The following is a 21426-nucleotide window of genomic DNA, read 5'->3' as shown; positions in this document are numbered from 1 at the left end:
TCTGGTGTTCAGAATGGGGTTTCCATATTATTGCTTCTTTTCTAAAATTGTCTTCATATTGTGTGAGCACAAGTTCTCACTCTTGTGCCTATATTTCTTATGCCTTCTTGTCTAGCTAATGCTAATCTTTTTTAGAACTGTGTGCTTTCTTTTGCTTGTGGGTGATGACATCATCTGTTTGATTACAAATTATATCTCATTTTTTAATTTGGCAGTGTTACTTACTGGTTATCTGTTTCACCAGGTTAGGACAAGGATGATAGAGATGGTATCTAAAGGCTTGGCTACTGTGGAGGTAAGAGTTTTACCAACACTTTTTTCTTGAAAGCATTGGAGTTTCCACCTCTGCTGGCTTCATTTTATATCTGTTCTTTTCCTTTGCTGTAAGTACCAACATAAAATAGATCTTCTTCTTGTTTATTTCTACTTGAGTTTATAATATATTCTAGCATTGATAACCTAATTGTTACACAAGTTTTATTTATTTTATTTGATTTTTTTTTTTTTTTTTTTATAAATATATATAATATCCCATCAGGTTGGTTTATTAAATAATGGTGCTTTTTGCAGGTTTCACTCAAACACTCTGGGTCTCTTTTTATGTATGCCGGTCATGAGGGTGGAGCATATGCGAAAAACAGCTTTGGGAATATGTATGCTTAGGACACTTGTTAATATATTATTTATTTATTTATTTTTTTTATTCTTGTTCCATCTCAAAATAAAAAAGAAACCTTGATCCATCAATATTAGTTGTTCTAGGCAAGGCACATGCAATGCACCTGACACAACCCATTCTATGCTCTTTATTATCAGTGGCAGATTCTTCTGATTTAATGTCTTGATCAAAAGGGCATGACATCTCTGTTGCATTAAAAATAAACTGACATTGGTATATGTGATATTGCTATGTATGAGTATCACTATCAGTTGGAAGTTATACTTACATTTATGTGGTAATGCAGCATGATGTGGAACCACTCTGGTGTTAAATTCTCTTATAGTAAAGATGTGCTAGGAATGTCATGGTGCTCAATCTTTTTCCCTTATACGGCACTAGATTTTATCCTTGTTATTTCAGTGTATATATTTTCGCTCTATAGTTTGCTGAACCGGATGTATCTGTTACAGATACACTGCTGTAGGTGTTTTTGTTCTTGGACGGATGTTTCGTGAAGCATGGGGAACTCAAGCAGCAAAAAAGCAAGCAGAGTTCAATGATTTTCTTGAGGTAGTATTCTCGTAAAACTTTTTGAATGGGAAGGAAATACAACAAAATTGTCATTCTTGCTTTTTGCATTTTCCCGTTAATCTAGGGATGCTTGATGATAAATCTGTGTCTATCTATCTATCTATCTATTTGTTTGTCTTTCTCTGCTCCCTAGTAATATATATCCATGCTTATACTTGTATACATGATGCATGGGTCAAAATAAAATAAGTAATAGAAATGCCTTCTCTTTTTTAAAAAAGAAGAAAAGGGAGATTTTTTTTTTTTTGTTTGGGCATGGGGGAGTTGCAAGGCGTGAAGGTGAGGAGAGCTTGTTATGTCCTTAAAAGTGCAAATTAGTCGTCTCTTATAAAAATTACTTACATTACTTTTTACTTATAAAAAATTACTTCCTTCCCGAAGTGTCGTTGTGTGGAAGATGGTGCCTTGCATTTTGTGGTGTTTGTGGAGGGAACAAAATGATAGAAGCTTCGAGGATCAAGAAAAGGACGTTAGAGGAGCTCAAGACCTTCTTCTTTTATTCTCTTTTCTCTTGGACAGTTGCATTCTTAGCTCCTTTAGTGATTAGTTTTAATGATTTCCTTGTTCTTTTTTCTCCTTCTAATTAGGCCTTTCTCTTGTATACTTCTTGTGTACTTGGTTTATATTTTGCTCTTTTTAATGATAATTTGCTTACTTATAGAAAAAAACATTTAGAGGGTTCAAAGTCTTTATGGAATGTGTACTAATGTTCATGTGTGCCATGTAGAGGCTTGCTGGTCAAAGAAAATTTGTTGCCAATTAATTTGCTTCATCTGGCAGTATAGTTGGTAGAAACTCAAAAAAGTCGGTTTGAGAAATATGTCTCATTATGTAGCACATTCTAGTTTGATTTTATGCTTTTTCATTTTGAAACTTGATATTAAAAATAGGGAAAACTTTACTTATAACTCTTGATCTTTCATCACTTTTGCAATTGAGGTATTTATCTTTAAAAAGTGTCAATTTAGGTAGGGCTGTCAATTTTTGATACGACTTACAAATCTGATATGAAGTTAAAGGGTTAGGGTTAAGCTTAAAAGGGTTGACCCGTTTAATAAATGGGTCCACTCGTTTGACCTGTGGGTCGACCCGTTTGACCCATATACTTAAACCTATTTTTTCAACATTAAAAAGCAAACCTAAACAACCATGTTACCTGTCTCTTTCTCTCACTGTCTAAAGAGTAAAGGCTAAATTAAAAAAATCTCACACAAATTCGCCACCTGAGATGTATCTTCTTAGGATTCGAGGCAACTTCTGGGTTGAGAATTAATCTAGGAAAATCAGAAATTGTCCCAATTGGTGGGGTAGAGGAGGTTGAAAGGTTGGCCAATCTTCTTGGATGTAGGGTTGCCTCTATGCCTATGACTTACTTGGGTTTGCCGTTGGGTGCTTCTTACAAGTCCAATTCTATTTGGAATGGTGTTATTGAAAAAATGGAAAGGAGGTTGGCGGGTTGGAAGCGGATGTACTTGTCGAAGGGTGCCCGGTTGACTCTTATCAAAAGTTCGCTCTCCAACATTCCAACTTATTACCTATCTTTGTTTCCTATGCCAGTGAGGGTGGCTAATCGTCTTGATAAAATCCAAAAGGATCTTCTTTGGGGAGGCATTGGTGATGAGAAAAAGTTCCATCTTGTGAGTTGGAAGAAGATTTGTACACCTTTATACGCAGGTGGGTTGGGAGTTCACAATCTCATCCAGTTCAATCGAGCGCTCTTGGGTAAATGGTTATGGAGATATGGTAGGGAGAGAGAGGCTTTATGGCGTTTGGTTATTGATGCCAAATTTCAAAGTCTTAAGGGCGGGTGGTGCTCGAAAGAGGTCTTGGGTTCCTTTGGAGTGGGTGTATGGAAACATATTAGGAGGGGGTGGGAGGATTTCCGGAATTTTGTTCGTTTTGAAGTGGGGAGTGGAGCTAATATTAGTTTTTGGCATGACCGGTGGTGTGGGGATAGTTCCTTGAAGCAATGCTTTCCAGCTCTCTTTTGTATTGTTAGGAACAAAGACGCGATGGTGGCGGATAATTTGGTGGTCCTTAATGGTGTAGTTCAGTGGAATGTTCTTTTCACAAGACATATCCAGGATTGGGAGATGGATATGGTTCTCTCTCTCTTCGACCGATTATATTCTACTTCGATTCGTCATGGTGAGGGTGACAGATTAGTGTGGAATCCCTCTAAAAAAGGTTTATTTGAGGTGAGTTCCTTCTATGTAGAGCTTTGTAGGAAAGATGGCCCTTCTCTTCCTTCTTTTCCTTGGAAAAATATTTGGCGTGTTAAGGCTCCAACTAAAGTGGCTTTCTTCGTATGGTCAGCAGCTTTGGGCAAAATTTTGACTCATGATAACTTGCGTAAGAGGAATTTTATAGTTATGGAGTGGTGTTGTCTTTGCAAGAAAAGTGGGGAGTCTATTGATCACTTGTTGCTTCATTGTGAGGTAGCTCGGGCCCTGTGGAGCTACGTTCTTAATTTATTTGGGGTTGAGTGGGTTATGCCACTTTCGGTGTTGGAGTTATTGATTAGTTGGGGAGCGGCTATTGGGAGTCGGCATGCGAAAGAAGTTTGGCGATTAGCTCCTCTATGCTTGTTGTGGTGTATTTGGAGGGAGCGGAATGCTCGTCTATTTGAAGATGTAGAGACACCTATGGTGGAGCTAAGGAAGCGGTTGCTCAACACTTTATACTCTTGGATAGCGCCATATCGTAGTTTGAGTGTCTTTACTTTTGTAGACTTCTTAAATTTACTTTCTGTTCGACCCGCTTAAGGGCTCTCTTGTATACTTCCCGTATATAAGGGTTGCGCCCCTTAGCGCTTTTCAATAAATTGCTATTATCTATCAAAAAAAAAATCTCACAAAAGACAAAACAAGTCTTTTTCTTGTATTGAGTTAGAACTTGAACAAAAAAGGCAAAGACTAAAAAAATTAGTTGAGGTTTTTTTTTTTTTTTTTTCCCTTAAGTTTTCGAAATTGAAGTTGAACCAAGACAAGTAAACAATAAAGTAACTCAATGTTTTATAATTTCAACTGTGGTGTAACATGATTATTCAAACAATATGATTTTTTTAGTTTAAATTTGTGTTTTATTTTTATTTTTTATAGGCTTTATTATAAAATGGGTCAAACGGGTTGTGTCAACCCAACACGGCTTGTTTAATAAACAAGTTTTCTCGTGTCAACCCGTTATTTAAGTAGGTCGTATTAGGGTCGAAGGGTCTGACCCTTTTAGTTAAACGGGTCGTGTCAGGGTTGACCCTTAATGGGTTGGTGGGTTAAACGGGTTAACTCGAACCCGACACGCAAACCCGTTTTGCCATTTTTCGTTAAATCCAATCAAAATTCTCAAAATATCCATCATTTTTTTTTTTAGGAAAAAAAAAAGAAAATTTTTTTCAAAGATTTAGATGTTGGTAAGAATTTAACAGAATTTGCAAAAATATTCATTTCTGAATCTTTGAAAATTTATATATATATATTTAAAAAAAACACAAGGATATTTTGAAAATTTTGACAGAATTTAATAGAAATTTTTTACGGAGGGTTCAAATTGAAAAAAATTGAAAGATGGATACCCTAAATTGACGCTTTTTAAAGATGGATTGAAATGTACATGGTAGTAACTACTAACAGCCTATTTGCACTCTTAAATAAGGGGAAGGATATGTATTCCTATTTCCCTCTTATTCTTTATTAAAAAAATTGAAACAATGGAAAGAAATAACTCCCTCTTGTCTCTCTTTGCATCTCCTTCCTTTTCTTATTCTTTCCTCTCCCCAAACATATTATAAATTACTGATCAGAGCCTGATCTAGCTGAGTTTAAGTTTTGTACATGTTCACGTTATGTGTGTGCTTATATTCATTTGATTTTCTTATGTTTGGGTATCTTTACTAGTATTATTTATACACACACTTAGTGGGTCTTGAATTCACCTCAACACCCTCCATCCCGTTGTTAGGGGAGGGAGGTTCCATTGGAATTCGAGTTCATTGGTATATTTGTGACATTGATGCATTGCAATGATTAGAATTGTTATAGTAAATTTTCTCCGTTCTATTCAAGCAACTAACTTTTATTGTTAATCATTCTAGTCACAATGTGGTTTTTCTGACTGAATTTAAGTTCTTAACCTATCCACATCATGTCTATGTTATGTTTAATTGGTAGCTAGCAGGATATTATGGTTATTATACCAAACCTTTTCTTTTCTTTCTTTAAAAATTAAAATTATGTTTGTTTAGTTGTTTTCTTTTTTGGTCCCATGTTGCTAAGAAACTGAGGTTTTTATTCATTTTTCAGAGGAACCGCATTTGCATATCAATGGAATTGGTAACTGCTGTTCTTGGAGACCACGGACAACGTCCCCAAGAAGATTATGGTAAGATTGTTGTTTCCACTTTGTTCAACTAAGAAATTTTTTGGTGGCTTTCTTCGTATGGTTAGCAGCTTTGGGCAAAATATTGACGCATGATAACTTGCGTAAGAGGAATGTTATAGTGATGGAGTGGTGTTGTTTATGTAAGAAGAGTGGGGGAGTCTATTGATCATTTGTTGCTTCACTGCGAAATCGCCCGGGATCTGTGGAGCTACATTCTTATTTTATTTGGGGTAGAGTGGGTTATGCCACGAACGGTGTTGGAGTTGTTGAATAGTTGGGAGGCAGCGATTGGGTATGGTCGTGCTAAAGAAGCTTGGCGGTTAGCTCCTCTGTGCTTATTGTGGTGTATTTGGAGGGAGCGGAATGCACGACTCTTTGAAGATATAGAGACATCTATGGTGAAGTTACGGAAGCGGTTGCTTAATACGTTATATATTTTGATAGCGTCCCATCATAGCTTGAATGTTTTTACTTATGTAGACTTTTTAAAATTATTCTATGTTCGTCTTTTTTAGAGATTCTCTTGTATACTTCCCGTGTATAAAAGTTGCGCCCCTCTGCGCTTATTTTTATAAATTGCAATTACTTATATTAAAAAAAAAACATTCACAAATATTAGGCATATTAAATTTCTAATACATGACTTTTCAAAGCTTTAAACTTGGAGATGAAGTTCAGTCTTTATTACGAGAATCAATGTGTAGAGTTTTGAAATATGTTGAACCTTAAGATTTAGTGTGTGATTCTAATCAAGGGATTGGGCCTTTGGCTACTGTTATGCTTAAGACTTTAGGTCTTTAGACTATCTAGTAGAGAAATTTGTAGGGTATGGGTGGATCAGAAAATCAAAATCTTTCATTTTTTCTCACTCCTCTTTCTTTTTCCCTTGCCGTTCTCTTTCTTCCTCTAGTGGCGGCGCGGGAATGCGCGTCCCACTAGGGTTCCATTTCATTTTGCTCTCTAGAAGAGGGCTATGGAGAGGCAGTTCTTCTTGGAGGCCAAAACTATCCTTTTCTCGGTGGAGGAAGGTAAGTTTGTGCTCAGAATGGAGGAGAGGAGGAAAGGCTTCTTAGGGGTTTGTCTCTTGGGTTTGCAGTGTATTGCTTGGGTTGTTGCAGTGGTGAAGGAGGCTTTGTGGTCTTAGGGGGTTGAGGATTTTGTCAAATCTTTTCGGGAAAATTCGAAGGCTTAGATCAATCAAAAAGGCTATAATAAGGTTGGTCGCTTCTTGGAGCTGGCGGTCTATACAGTTGGTGGCCGGAGAGGGTTCATCTTGTTCCTAGAGGGACAAGGAGGGTGGGGATGGAACATAGTGGTTGCTAAGTTGTGTGAGGTGCTGGCTTTTTTCGAAGCCACGTCTGGGTCTCATCTCGCTGGTGTGTTGTCCTCTCGAAGGATTCCCTTTCTGGGCGCTTAGGTGGGGCTTGGCCCACTTTGGGTGGTTTTCTTTCGTTGTTCACGAAGGAGTGGTCAGAGACAATCCATCCCGTCAGGATGTGGGTTCCATTGTTGGAGACGTGTGATCTTGATTTCCTCCTGACGGTGAGGTCTGAAGACTCTGAGGATATGAGATCGGCAGTGGACTGCTCTATGTTGGAGAAGTTTCTGCTTGGTCTGATGGTCAAGGCAATGCTGCTGTGTCTGTTGGGTAAGAAGCTTCTTGAACGTTGTCTCTCTAATTGAGGCACGTCAGGCTCTGCGAGGAAGACAAGGGCTCATTTGAATTTACGTACGTGGAGGAAGCTTCTTGTCATAATTAAGTTAGTAGTGGGCCGGGTTGTTGGGAATTTGTTGGGTCGGGTTGGTGGTTTCGGGTTGGGCCAAAACCCTGAAGGCTTTTGACTAGGCCGGTTCATGACTATGCCCAAATCCAAGGTGACAGATGAGGGCTATGCGGTTATGGGTCCTATTTCGGACCTGGTAGTGCGTTTTGAGTTTGCGGAGGGTCTTCATCTGCCGGAGACGTTGTCGACGGTCGCCCAGGGTGGTCTTCATCGGTTGGAGACTTCAGAGAAGACTGAAGAGACGTAGTTTTTCTGGTGAGTTTGCTTTGTCCTCGTCTGCTTTTGGGGCCTTGCAAGTCCTACGATTGAGTTTGGGCTAGTGTCAACTGAGCCTCCTGGCCGGTCGTCTAGTTCGTTGGTGGCTTCTTCAACGACCGCTTGGCCGCCCCCAGTCGGGTTCGCTTTGGTGGGGTCTGGTTTATCGTCCCAGGTTGCGTTCTCTAGCGCCCGGCAACTTGTGCCTTCTCCAGTGTCTTCAGAATCAGCCATTGGTGGTTTTGTGCCGGCTGTGGGCTTGACGGGTTATGGGTCTTTGTTTAAGCTGGGTGTGGTCTTTGGTTTAACGGGTTAAGTGTCTTTAGTGCAAGTCCTTCCCCTCAATTCACTGGAGACGCTGAGCTAGGGTCTTGGTTCGCATGCCTTGGTTTTGGTTCAAGATGCTGACCGTCATTCCTCAGGGTTCTTGATTCATGGTTTTGAGAGCTCTTTGCAGCAAGCTTCATTGGAGGTGGCTCTGGGTCAGGCGCAAGTTCCCCAGGCTTGGAAAGCAGGCTATGGGTCAGCATTTTCTGGTGATTTCTCAGGGGCGGTAGTGTTAGGTAAACTACTTCGTCTCTCTTTTCCCATGATGTCGGAGTTTGGGGTGCCTATCTATCCGTCGGAATCTAAGTTGGTGTTGAAGTTTTCTTGGAGGCGGAAGGATGCGCAACTAAACGAGATTTTGATAGTTTAGTCTATGGCGGTGACCACCGTCCCTCTTTTTCCGCTTGGCTTTCATTTTTCACCACCAATTGAGACCATGGTTGTTAGGAAGCCTCCGCTCAACCTTTTTCTGCGTGGGTTCCTTCTTCCCCGCAGTGGGTATGAAATTGCTGGGCTTTGATCCCCTGCCAACTAAGGTGGGAGAATCCTCGAGGGGAGGTGATTCTGTAGAGGTTGTAGGTTCTCCTGGGGCAGTGTTCGACGCTACGTTGTGCCTTCAAGTTGTGGGGATTTCCTTTGAGGGGAACGTGAAGGATTTTTTGGATGTCATGGCTTAATTGAGGTTCCAGTTTCCACTCCTAAGGTTAAATGGAAAAGAGAACTAAAGAACCTTGAGTGCGATATCAATTTTGAGGCTAGGAGTCTTGGTTCTAACCCGAGCAAAAGCAAGAGGGCTCTTGCTGTGATGTGTTCCTTAGGGTTTGTGGGCTGGTTTTTGCTGGGGTGTTTTGGGGTTTATGTTGTCGTTGGGTCTTTGCGGGTGTTTTTTCTTGTTTTTCTTTGCTTTTCTGTTTGTGTCCTTTTGTATACTTCTTGTATGCTCAGGGTGCTCATGCTTTTTATAAAATTTCTCTGATTACCTTTTAAAAAAGAAGAAGTATGTAGGTATGCATGTTGAACATCATTCATATGATTGTTACACTCGCAATTTATTTACATATAGTTTGAAATTTGCTTTATAGTTCAGATAATGCTCCAGTAGTTTTCTCAGCCAGATGCTTTACGTATTGTTTCAATGAAGGCTGGGCTGTTTGCATAAGTTTCATTTTGGAGCTCAAAACTTTGAGTTTATTTTTTGAAGGCTTAACTTATTTCTTCTTGAGATAAAATATTCTGCATGAGGGAAGCCAAAGCATGTTTCAAATTTGTAGAGCTGTCTGTCACCTTCTACTTCCTTGTTGTATGGATTTTTACTTTCATTTTTTTACTCTTTTAACGGTATTGATACATTTTGTAAACGTAGTATTGTCTAGTGTGATTTACTACACAATTTGTATATGATGCTTTGACTTTAGATTTAGTGATTTTGTAGCAAATGCTATTCTGCTTTCTACTCTATCGACTTTTTCTCTCACCTCTCTCTCACTCCCTCTCTCCCTCCATCCGCTAGCGGTGGCACGTGCAGGCGCATCTTGTTAGCTTTTAGTTTCAGATCGCCATATTCTCTCTTCCTTTTTTTTCTTCGTATACCTTGGCTTGTTTTTTCCCCCATTATTTTTTGGGTTTGTCCTCCGTGATGCAGTTTTTCGGAGCTTGACGCTTGAGGCAAGTCATGGAGCGCAGATTTGTCGTGGAAGCTAAAGATTTCTTTTTTTGGGCGAAGTTTTGTTTATCTAAGCTTTGTTCGGAGGAAAAAAGGAAGTCTTTCTTAGGGGTGGTGGTTTTGGGTGTTCCGCTTGGTTGGTGGCCACGGTGAAGGAGGCGCTGAAGTCGCCGGGGGTTGAGGACTTTGTTAAGTCTTTTTGGGAGGATTCGAAGGTGCTGATTGTTCGGAGAGGTGGAAATCAAGCAGGTAGGTTTCTGGAGGTGGCCTCTTTCGTAGTTGGTGGCCGGAAATGGTTTATTTGGCTCCTTGAGGGTTGAGAAGGGCGGGGTTGGAGGCGAGTTGTGGGCGAGCTTAGCAAGATGGTGGCGTTTCTAGAATCACTGTCTGGGTCGATGGTTGTTGCAGAGGGTTCTTCAGAGGGGAAAGAGTTGCAGAATTCTTCCGTTGGGCATTCTTTTGGGGCTAGCCCCGAGAAGGGTGGGGTGTTTACGTCTTACGCAGAGGTGGTGCGTGGGGCGGTTGGTTCTTTTGTTAAGATCTCGGCTACGCTGGTGCCGATGGCGGAGATGCGTGAGTTGGATCTGCTGCCGATGTTGTTGTTTAGAGACGAAGATGATATGAGAGTGGCGGTGAACTGCTTTGATTTGGAGAAGTCATCGGGGTTAATGGAGAAGAAACTGAAGATCCTGAGTCATGGAGGCGGCAAGGTTAGGAAGATGAAGCTGGAGTTTCCTAGATTTTGGAAGAACCTTCTCGGGCTCCTCAAGTCAGACTTGGACCGGGTTTCAACGACCTTGGCCCAGTTATTTGGGCTGGATCTGAAGCCCAAACTCTCTCTAGGTGTCAAGAGTGCTCAGGTTGGGTTTAATCCCATCCTGAAGAAGGCTAGAGGGCTTGTAATTATGGGGCGTGAGCTCACTTCTGTAGTGTCAGAGTCCGGTTTGGGTCTGGGTTTGGTTTCAGATCCGAGTATGGTGTCGAATCCGTGTACAGGCCCATATGCTGTTTTGGACCCGGGCGCCATTTCTCATCCTTTTCATTTTCCGGTTACTTCTGTGGCTTCCTCGACAGCTGTTTAGGAGAAGATTTTCAATGGTCATGTGGATTTGGGGCATGTGCTGGCAATGTCTAAGCCTCTGAACTTCTAGTTCTGCAGGTCCAAGGCTAAGAGAGGTCCGAAGGTCAGTGCTGCCGCTGAAGAGTGGATGTTAGATACTCTTGGCCTTACGGGTATGCCTCCTCCCGTAGCTTAGGTGACTGTGGCATTGGAAACCGTTGATGCTGGGTGGTGGAAGAGGAAGGAAGCAGGGCTGGTTCTGGGTGTTGGTTCAAGGTTTTCTTTTCCTCAATCCTCTCCTGAGGTGGGTTTGCTGGAAGGTAGGGTTTCTCCAAAATTTTCCTTGGAAGACTACACGCCTAAGACTCTGATTCAGTATAAGTGCAAATGCAAGGACATGAGGAAGCCGAAGTTGGTTGTGGGTCAAGGAGAGCACGATGATGTGGGCTTTCTTAGGCGGGGGTTTCTCAAGTCGAGCTCGTCCTCTCATTTCCTAGTAGATCGTGGTGATTTTGTGTCGTCCCTCTCCTCTAGCACATTGCTTGATACTCCTTCGGTGGTTGAAGCTGCGGGTGGTGTCTAGTCTTTCTCTCCGTTGGAGTGGTCTCTGTTTTGTTCCACGGTGGGGTTTCGGTCCAAGGTGCAAGAGGATAAGACTGTGGCTTTCCTCTCTGCCCTTGATGAGGAGTATATTCAGGAGGAGCTTGTGGGTTGAGAGCTTAAGGGGATTAGGGGTTTGGACTGTTTTGTGGGATATTGTTTGGGGTGGGTTGGTGTTGAGGTGTTTGTTTTCGTATACTTCGTGTGTACTAGAGGCGCCTTACGCTGTTATTTATAAAATTTGCACTCACTTATCAAAAAAAGTATTGTCAAGTGCGACATGACTACTTTTTATGATTGAAGTTTCAACATGTTTGATTCACTGTTTCTAATTTATAAATATTTCCTTTTTGTTTTTTGGTGATAACTCTTGTAATCTTTCTATTTTAATAAGTAAAAAACAAGGTCATTAAAAGTGGAAGCGGTGCAACCCAAGTAGACGCGAAGTATATAAGAGAAAAACATCCAAAAATCTTATAATCTTTCTTGTGTAAGTATTGCAATATTTTATATATATCTTATGATATTGGCAGTTAGGATTAATCGATGACTGCAACTTTTTTGTGTCATTTCCTTAATATTTGTTGTTTAGTGGGTTTCCCTGGTAGAGATAGGGTCAAGAAGAATTTGAAAAAGATACAAAGAAAATGTAAGAGAGATACCTAGAAGTAGGAGTGAGCCACATAATCTTGGTTGCTTATGGAACTTACCTTCGGTTTAGAGGTGCTCTTTTCTTATATTTTCATTGGGATTGGTTATCTTTGTTGCAGATTGTAAGTTTGGGCTATTTTGGTTGGTTGCTGGGACTGGTTGTTTTATGGAATTCTCACAGCCTCTTTAAATTTTTCTTTTAAATGAATGGGGAACATTTGGGTTCATGCTTTTTGTTTGACATGTTGATATGTAGTTTGAACTTCTTTTAAGGATTTAACTGGTGCTCTGTAGATGGAACTGTTCCTATTTTGATGTAGTTATGTTACTTCATGCCTATAGCTTCCTTAAGATGGCCTCCTTTTGCACCTTGCTTAGATTTTTTTCCCTCAACATCAATGCGGGTTTCTTTATTATTGTCATGATGAAACTATGTCATAGTTCATTAACAACATTGTTTAACTTATGTGCTTTCTTTTTTTGAGCAGTGGTAGTAACAGCAGTCACGGAATTGGGCAATGGAAAGCCAAAGTTTTACTCTACTCCTGAAATAATTGCTTTTTGTAGAAAATGGCGCCTACCAACAAATCATGTGTGGTTGTTCACAACAAGGTAATGATCTATGATCCCTATTACTTCCATAGCTTGAAAAATGGTTTGAATTATCATGTGTGCTCAAAGCATGGCCCTTTGGTCCTTTAATCAAGCTGATATTACGAATCTGATAATTCTGCTGGAGTTAATTTTTCTTTTTTACTTTTGCATATGCCTTTCCTTTTTCATGTGCTATTATTAGTGTATGATTTATGTGATCATGGTTAATGGTTTCAAATATTGACAGGCATTGAGAATTCTCTAATTAGTTACTGTGAGGCAATTTCTGTTGCACTAGTTGCTTGATTGATTATGGCGAATATAACAACTTCAAAACCTATATATAATCTGCTTTGGTTGCAGGTTGCAATCAGGCGACTCCTGGGTTTAATAAGCTTTATTTATTAATTTATTTTCGCTCATAAGAAGTTCTCTGTGGTCCTGTTTGCTTAATGTTAATAGTAAATCTGATGTAGATAGTAAATGCTTCGATAGTATGTAGATAGTATGTGCTTTATGAAAATAGGATCTTTTAAGTATGTGAAATTTGTATGTACACGAGATATCTGAATGAGAGGTATCAAGCCTATAGAAAAGCAGATATTTGTATGATATTATTGCCCTAAAGGTGTAGGCATCAGTCTGTGTCCTGACTCTTGCTTAGGTGGTAGAATTTTAATAAGCTATCACCCTAAAATTTGGTTCTTCTTTTCCTGGTTTTTTTAGATCTTCTAAAATATAGGTTTCTAGGGGAGCCTTTTATATACCCCCAGCCCCATGTACTTAAGTTCTGCTTTTTTTCTCCAATAAACTTAGTATATCTAGTTGCTGGTGTGTATCAGTATCACAATAATAGCCGTTCCTTATATAATACACTTCCCTATTTTTTTTTTTTGTTGGTATTATGGGAAATTATATTCAGATTTCTTTTCTCATTTCAAAAGCGATGGAAGTTACATCTTCATCTTTGTCATGAGATAAGCTGATTTTTTTTAAAACAAAATAGTAAAATCATTGTTGTATTACTTCTAATTGATATTTTTTGTGACTGAAGGAAATCAGTGACTTCATTTTTTGCTGCCTATGATGCTCTTTGTGAAGAAGGAACTGCAACAACTGTATGTAAGGCTCTTGATGAAGTTGCAGATATATCTGTGTCAGGTAGTGTTTTTAAGTACGGTGTGCTTCTACTTAGCTTGGAATTTTGTGGGGCCTCATTTGGTTTTTTCTAATTGAAAACTGTAATCTTAAACAGACTTATTTTTTTAATATAAAACTTTTATTAGAAACCATTTTCAATTCATGCTTGTTGGGAATGATCACCGTCCGCTCTTTTTTGTCTCAACCACTGAGCCAAAAGCAAGTGGTAATAATCTCTGTGACTTGAGGGAAAAAAAAAAGAAAAGTACAAAAATTATCTTGAAACATAAATGACAACTGGATGTTGTAAAGCACAAACCAATACAATCTGCTGTTCCTGAAACCACCTTAGGTCCAATTCAAATTGTTGCTGGACTGAGATGTATCAAGGTTCAAAGTTGTTCCTCCAGCAACCTCCTTACACATTGATTTCTGCTCAACATAACGCCTTTTAGTCAATCCTTTCATGCGGAACTTAAGTGATGCTTATCATCTATGAGAGGAGGAATGGGGAAATCAAGATGGTTTTTTGTTGATTCTAAGTCTTTTGAGTTCAAAAGAGTTTGTGGTTTTACAGATCTATGAAAGAAGTAGGGGAGTTTTATGTTCAGTCTTCTTGGGTAAAGTTAGTTTGATGGTTGTTGGCCACTATGGAGGCTGTGTCTCAAGTAGAGGGGTTGAAGGAGTTTGTGAAGTCTTCCAAGGTTGGAAATAAAGCCTTCATTGCCCTACACTGTTCAAACAAACATGGTTGTTTCTTGGCAGTTGCGGAGTATGGAGGTGGTGGTCGGAAAGGACTTGTTGTCATACCGAAAGGAAGATGTGGTAGGGGTTGGAGAGGTTTTGCGCTTGAGTTGCAAAAGTTTCTAGAATCTCTCCAGCCGTCCTGCAGCACTGGAATCAGAGCGAATCCTCCTGGGGTATCTCAAGGTGGTTACCCATTGACTGGCATGGGTGTGTTTCCTTTGGTGCCGGTGTTGAGAGCTTGACTGAGGCTGATGGTAAATGGTCATACGCGGAGGCGTTGGTGGGGTCGAGGTAGATCTAGGCAAGCATCGCGACGCACAGAGGTTCTTCCAGTTTTTTCTGTGCTACAGAGCGAAAGGTATGAAACGTCAATAGTAGGGAAGTGTCTGGGAATAAGAGCACAGAAAATCCCAGATTTTCCACTGGTGCAGACTGTGTAAGTGGCTCTAGGGCTGATAAGGGTGCCAGCTTTGATTTTCAAAACCTGGGGAACTTGCTGGAGCTTCTTAAAAGGGAAGTAGACAGTTTAATTGATAGGATTGATGTGGACTTGGCTCCTTTTGGTTTTGAGAGCAGAGTTGGCCCAGAGTGGGCTGCTGTTGCTGAGTCAAAGCCCAATTCAGTAGAGTCTGATCCTCCCAAAAGTCTCCTGTCGGTGCTCAAACCCTAGACATGATGCTCTTGGGCCATCTGATAGTGCGAAAGCTAGAGGTATAGGCCTGCTATATGTCCTGGAGTGGGCTGCTGTTGCTGAACTGAAAAGCCCAACTCAGCAAGGAGGGTCCGAGCCTCTCAAAAAAGCCTCCTGTCGGTACTCAAACCTCAGACATGATGCTTTTGGGCCAGTCTCATAGTGTGAAAGTTAGATGTAAATGGCCACTATATGTTAATGGTTTTTGGGTTAAACACCCGCTTCAGCCCCGACCCAAATCCACTTTTAAGTTGAAAGTGCAATTGCTAATGGTTGGGGCCTTTTTATTGGGCTCGTGTGCGGGTACGGAATCGATGACACTTCCTGCCCCGCCTGCTCAGCCGCCGAAAGCACCGCCGTAAGTTGTCAAGGACTCTATTGATCGCTTTGGAGGGGGTTTGAAGGGGACTCGAAGCATCTCGTTGGGCGTTGTCTTAGAGAGTTCTTTTGTTGGTGGTCCCTTGCTAGAGGTGTTGATCTCTGACACCTAGTCGCTGCTGCTTCTTGTTGGCAATACATAGTTAAGCTCTGTTCTGGTTGGTGCTAACCTAGATGTCAGGTTCTCTGTTCTTCGTGTGGGGGCTATTGGGTCCTTGGAAACGGGCGCGCTTCTAGGTAAAGTCGACGTTGTTACTTTGGCTGATTCTCGTTTGGGCGTTCTTGGTGGTGTGGTCGATCATGAGGTATTGGAGTGGGCGATTGATCTTAGAGGTGGAAAGAGGGTCTTAGTTCCTACTTCAAACCCTCGGGGCTTTTTTTTCTTCTCATGAGAAGAGGTGGGGCGAAGTCTCTAGTGTGGGTCAGAAGTAGGAGCAAGTGTGGTTGACCCAGTTTGAGGTTTGTGATACAAGGAAAGGCCTACTCCATGGCGTTGCTTATGCTGAGCTAAACCAGTCTCTTCTTAGTTGGTATGAAATCAACGAGTTTGAGAACTCGGGCTCTGCTAAAGTCACTTCTCTGGTTGAGCATGAAGAAGTGATTAGTTGCTACAGCGATGAGTTGCCCTCACATTTGGAACTCGATTTTTATGCATGGGGGAGCCTTGTTACTGTGAGCTGCTGAATTTTCGTCTCCTTGTTGGAAATGAAAAGATAGGTTCTTCCACTCCTTAAACTTCAAACTAGGTGTTGAAGAAAGTAAAAGGATTTAGTCGTTTTGTGGGGCTCTCGTGTGAGGGGTTTGTAAATAAGCTAATGGCTTTGTTCACTGCCATCGAAGTTAGTCGTGATTAGAAGGATGTGGTTAGATCTGCTAATTCTCTTTCTAAGTCAATGAATAGAGGTAGCCGCGAATTAAAAAGACACTTGTTCTATTAATTAATATCTTATGAGAGGTTACTCTAGTAGAGACAAATGTAATGGAAGGGTTTGTTCCAGCTCTTTATGAAGCCTAAAATCTTGTCTTGGAATGTTAGAGGGTTGAATGAGAGGGATAAACGTTTGGGGGTCAGGAATCTACTTAAAGAATGGAAGGCCCACGTCATATGTTTAGAAGAAACTATATTGGAGAATTTATTAAGGGTTGTTGTGAGCAGTTTGTGGTGTTGTCAACGTGTGGATTGGTGTTACTTGGGTTCAAGAGTTTGCAAGGATGGTGTTAATGTAAGATAGGAGGGTGTTGAAAAACTTGAGGAGTGTGTGGGGGAATTTATTGTTGCTTGCTCCTTTAGAAACATCGATGATTATTTTGTATGGGCTTTTGTGGGTGTTTATGGTCCTAATGTCGACTATGAAAAAAGTTTGTTTTGGGATGAATTGGCAGGTTTGCTTAATTGGTGGAATATTTTTTTTTGATGAATATTTTTTAATTGGTGAAATATTCCATGGTGGATTGGGTGATTTCAATATCATTCGCTCTCTTAGCGAGAGAGCGAGTAATTCCTAGTCCTCCCCAGCTATGGTGGAGTTCTCTAAATTTATTTTTGAGTAGGGTCTTATGGATATTCCTCTCGGGGGGGCAACAATTTTAGGTGGTCTAATAATCTAGACCGGTTTCTTTTTTTTCCTAATTGGGAAGCCCAATTTCTAGATGTTTCTCAGAGGAGGCTCTCTAGATTTTTATCGGATCACTTTCCAATTATGCCTGATTGTTCGAGAAGTACAGAAGGCACAAAGGTGAAAAGTTTTGGTGTTGTTCATAGGAGAATACATTATTCCAAGTTCGAGAATATGTGGCTAAAATCAAAAGGCTTTGTGGAAAAGGTGAAACAATGGTGGTTGTCATAGTTTTCAAGGCTTTCCTACTTTTATAATGGTGTGTAAGCTGAAAGCTTTGAAAATTGACTTGAAAAAATGGAATGAGGAGATTTTTGATAATTTTTTTTTGATAGGTAATCAAACAAATATTATTAAAAAAGCGTGAGGTGCCTCTAAGTACATAAGAAGTCTATACAAGGAACACCAAAGCAAAAAGAGGAACACCAAGACACCAATGCCTCTAGCATCAAAGTTAATAGAACATTCCAAATTTTTTAGCTCCCTTCTCCCCTTCGGAGTAGAAGCAGAACCCACAACCTCATGATGTTTGTCCCTCTTCAAGGACAGTCAACAGATTCAGAAAGCTTTTCTCATTACCCCCAAAGGAGATCCTAGAGTGGGAGCGAGCCCTTCGCACTTAGTACTACCTTGGAGTAGCTGTCAGCCCCACCTCCCCATTCTCTCCATCCCCAGAGATGGAACGAGGGGAACCATCTACCAGTAGGGGGGGGGGGGGCCAACGAAAAGCACCCGAGAGTTGAGAAGGATGGAGACGGAAAATAGAAGACAAACCCGACAAAAACGGGGAGAACACCGGCCTATGCGGGAACAAAGAGAGAACTCTGGCGTCAGACATTGTCGGGACCAAAGGACAATCAATTGTCTCCTCTGCCGAAGAAAGCCCAGAAGACCCATAAAAAGAAAAAAGAAAATAAAACCTTGAAGGTGGGCTCAGGTTCAAGTAGAGAGGCAAGACAGGCAGAGCATTGATCACCGAAAACCACTCATCCGCAAGAAGGCTAACGTCCCTCTTTGAACCTCTCCTGGCCTTAGACTTGCGATGGTAATACTTCACAGGTTTAGGTTGGTTCTGGGAATCTACGGCAAGGGCTGGAGGGCTGATGAACTGCTGGGGACGATCTTCAGTAATGGTTGAGCCAACATCATCAACTCATGCGGTCCTCGAGACTAGACCAGCCTATGGCGAAATCTGGGTTGCAAGCTTGACAGTCTCTAGCTAAAGCCCATCCTACCGAGCCTCTTCAGACGCGATTGCTGGAAGCAAGGCCACCTTCGACGAAGCTGCCAGGACCAGAACTACCTCCGGCGAGGCAACCCTGATCTTAGGAGACTTGGGTTGGATCTTGGATTTGCACTTGGAATCCCAATGCCACTCGCCCTTATGACGCCCAACAAGCTTGGGCTTTTCAGAAAGCGCAAGCCCAAAGCCCTTCAAACCTTCGAGAAAATCCCCCAAAGCGTGATCAATCTCTTCCTTTAGCCTCACGAGCTGACTTTTCCAGGCCCCAAGGAGAGAACCCATCATCTCCTTCCCAACGTTTGCATCTCCATCATAGCAAGCAACGTTGCCTCGTGCAGAGGACCGCTGCTAGGCGTCAAAAGGGTCTTTCCCAATGGATTACTAATGAAAACCTTCGTCTTGTCACCCTCTTCAACTCGATGGTACTTAACCAGCAGATCCAGAGTTTGCACTCGATGTACTTACCCGGCAGATCTAGAGTTTGCTTCTCTAGATCATAGCAGTTCACCGCAGGTCACACCTCCATCAAAACTCCGAGGTTGTCCCTTTTAGGGGCTCTCTTATATACTTCCCGTGTATAAGGGTTGCTCTCCTCTGCGCTTATTTTGAATAAATTGCATTTACTTATAAAAAAAAAAATGTTATTGCAGAAGAAAGAACCTTATTTGAAGCTGAGAATTTGAGAAAGGCTAAGGTTATAAGTGATTTAGAGAGGACAACTATAATGGAAGAAGATGGAGATAGAATTCAAAGGCCCTATGGTTGAGAGAGGGAGATGAGATACAAATTGTCTTCACCGCGTGGCTAATTCAAACAGACGAAACAACACTCTTGAATCTTTAGATGTTAATGGTCCAATTTCTTCCAATATTTCAGAAACTCGAGTGCATGTTTTGCTGTTTTACAATTACCTTACTCTGAATTGTTTAGTCAACAACATAAATTGGATGGTCTTCTTTTTTATTCTATTGGTGATGAGGAGGCTATGTGATTGGAGAGAGCTTTTGAGAAGAGTGAATTTTTTTGAGGTGGTGAAAGCTCTAAATGGTGATAAGGCCTCGACCCCGATGGTTTCTCTTTGGCTTTCTTTCAGACTTGTTGGGTGTTCTCAAAGAAGATATCGTGAATGTTTTCCATGCTTGAGGTAAGTTTGAAAGAAAGCCTTAATGCATCTTTTGTTCCCTTTTTATTAAGAAAGCGGGGGATAGGGATGGTAAGGACTTTCGTCCTTTATTCATAAAAAAACAAGTTCAATGGGTGGCGTCTATAAAATTATTTCCAAATTTCTAACTGACAGGCTGAAAATTGTTTTGAAGAAGTTATTTCCGAGACTCAAAATGCTTTCATCAAGGTGAGAGATTTTAGACTCATTCCTTATTGCCAATGAATGCCTTGACAATAGAATCAGATATGGGGAACCATGTGTGCTTTGTAAATTAGACCTAAAGAAGGTTGATGATCATGTTAATTGGGGGGATTTTGTGCTGTAGATGTTGAGGATATGTGGTTTTTGGGAGAAAAGGTGTGAGTGGATAACTCATTGTATTTCCATGGTGCGCTTCTCTATTTTGATTAATGAAGCTCATTTTGCCTTATGTAACAGTTCTCATGGGTTGAGATAGGGGATCCTTTATTCCCTTTGCTTTTGTTGTTATTGTTATGGGGGCTTTGAGTAGAATGTTGATCGCTACAGTGGGGCCCTTTTACCAGGTTTTTCTGTGGGGTCGAAGAATAATGACAAGCTCATTTTGTCTCATCTCCTATTTGTGGATGACACCTTGATCTTTTGTGAGGAAAACCCAAATCACCTTACTTGCATTGTCTTTCCTTATGCTTTGAGGATGTCTCAAGTTTGAAAATTAACTTTGGCTAATTTAGAGTTAGTCCTTGTTGGGGCCGTAGAAGATGTTGAAGGATTGACATTATCCTTTGTTGTAGGGTTTCTTCTTTGCCTTTGAAGTATTTAGGTCTTCCGTGAGGGCTCCTTTTAAGGAAAAATCATTTCTTTTGGCTGGTTTGAAGCGTCTTTATTTGTTCAAGGTTGTAGGATCACTTTGATTAAAAGCAACTATCTTGTAGTTTTTGGTGGGTTTTAAGGGTGGGGGTGTGGGTTGTTGTTTTGGGCTTTTGTGTGTTGTTATTTCCTTTTCATTTTTTTTTTTCTTGGTGTTCCTTTTGTATACTTCTTGTGTACTTAGGGACGCCTTACGCTTTTAATATAAATATAAATATGACATTACTTATAAAAAACGAAAAGAAAAAGCAACTATTTAATTTGCCCACTTATTTTTTGCTCTTTTCCCCATCCTTGTTGTTGCTAATTGTGTAGAGAAACTTTAACGGGATTTCTTGTGGGGTGGAGTTGGTGATGAATTCAAATTCCATCTAGTAAGCTGGTCAAATATTTGCCCTCTGATTTCTTTAGGTGGTTGGGGGTTTGGAACTTGCTTCTTTTTAACCGAGCACTTTTGGGGACGTGGTTATGGTGTTGTGCCATGAAGAGAAAGGCTTTGTGGAGTTGGGTGTGGATGTTAAATGTGATAACATGTGGGGAGGGTGGTGTTCTAATGAGGTTATTGGATCTTACGAGGTTTGGGTGTGGAAAAATATTATGAGGGGTTCGGAGAATTCTCTAGATTTATTAGATTTGAGGCGGGAGTAGCATGATGTGTGGTGTGTGGATTAGACTTTGAAGACAAATTTCTCATAGTTGTTTGGTATATCTTGCTTCAAGGAGGCTTTGGTGGAAAATCATTTGCAGTTCTCTAACTACACATTACAGTCATGACCTTTATTAGATCGATGCGTGACTGGGAGGTAGATGCAATTACCTTGTTCTTTAAACCCTTTGTATTCACTCAAGTTGAGGAGAGGTGGCGATGATAAGATTTGTTGGATTTCTTCTTCTAGAAGACGGGTTTTTGAGGTTAGATATTTTTATGAGGTGCTAATTCCCCCTAATGGCTCTCCCTTTCCTTGGACAAGCATTTGGAGTAATAAGGCTCCCTCGAAAGTGGCATTTTTTTTGTTTGGAATGCAGCTTTGGAG

General features: G+C 40.8%; 1 protein-coding gene across 4 annotated transcripts in view; it reads left to right on the top strand.

The window, feature by feature from the left end:
- Positions 1-21426, top strand: part of LOC133877560 (tRNA ligase 1) — a 65059-nt gene that overhangs the window by 2689 nt on the left and 40944 nt on the right. For 3 of the 4 annotated variants that reach the window (XM_062315911.1, XM_062315910.1, XM_062315912.1), the window contains exons 3-8: positions 245-295; positions 571-653; positions 1132-1231; positions 5551-5629; positions 12458-12581; positions 13618-13724. In XM_062315911.1, the coding sequence (XP_062171895.1) occupies positions 245-295; positions 571-653; positions 1132-1231; positions 5551-5629; positions 12458-12581; positions 13618-13724 (544 nt within the window). The remainder of the gene's footprint in view (positions 1-244; positions 296-570; positions 654-1131; positions 1232-5550; positions 5630-12457; positions 12582-13617; positions 13725-21426) is intronic. The other variant, XM_062315914.1, reaches the window with a different exon arrangement.

The sequence above is a fragment of the Alnus glutinosa genome, chromosome 9 (genome assembly GCF_958979055.1).
Source record: "Alnus glutinosa chromosome 9, dhAlnGlut1.1, whole genome shotgun sequence".
NCBI lineage: Eukaryota > Viridiplantae > Streptophyta > Magnoliopsida > Fagales > Betulaceae > Alnus > Alnus glutinosa.
The sequence above is the reverse complement of the archived record's forward strand: the minus strand, read 5'-3'. Positions and strand labels throughout refer to the sequence as shown.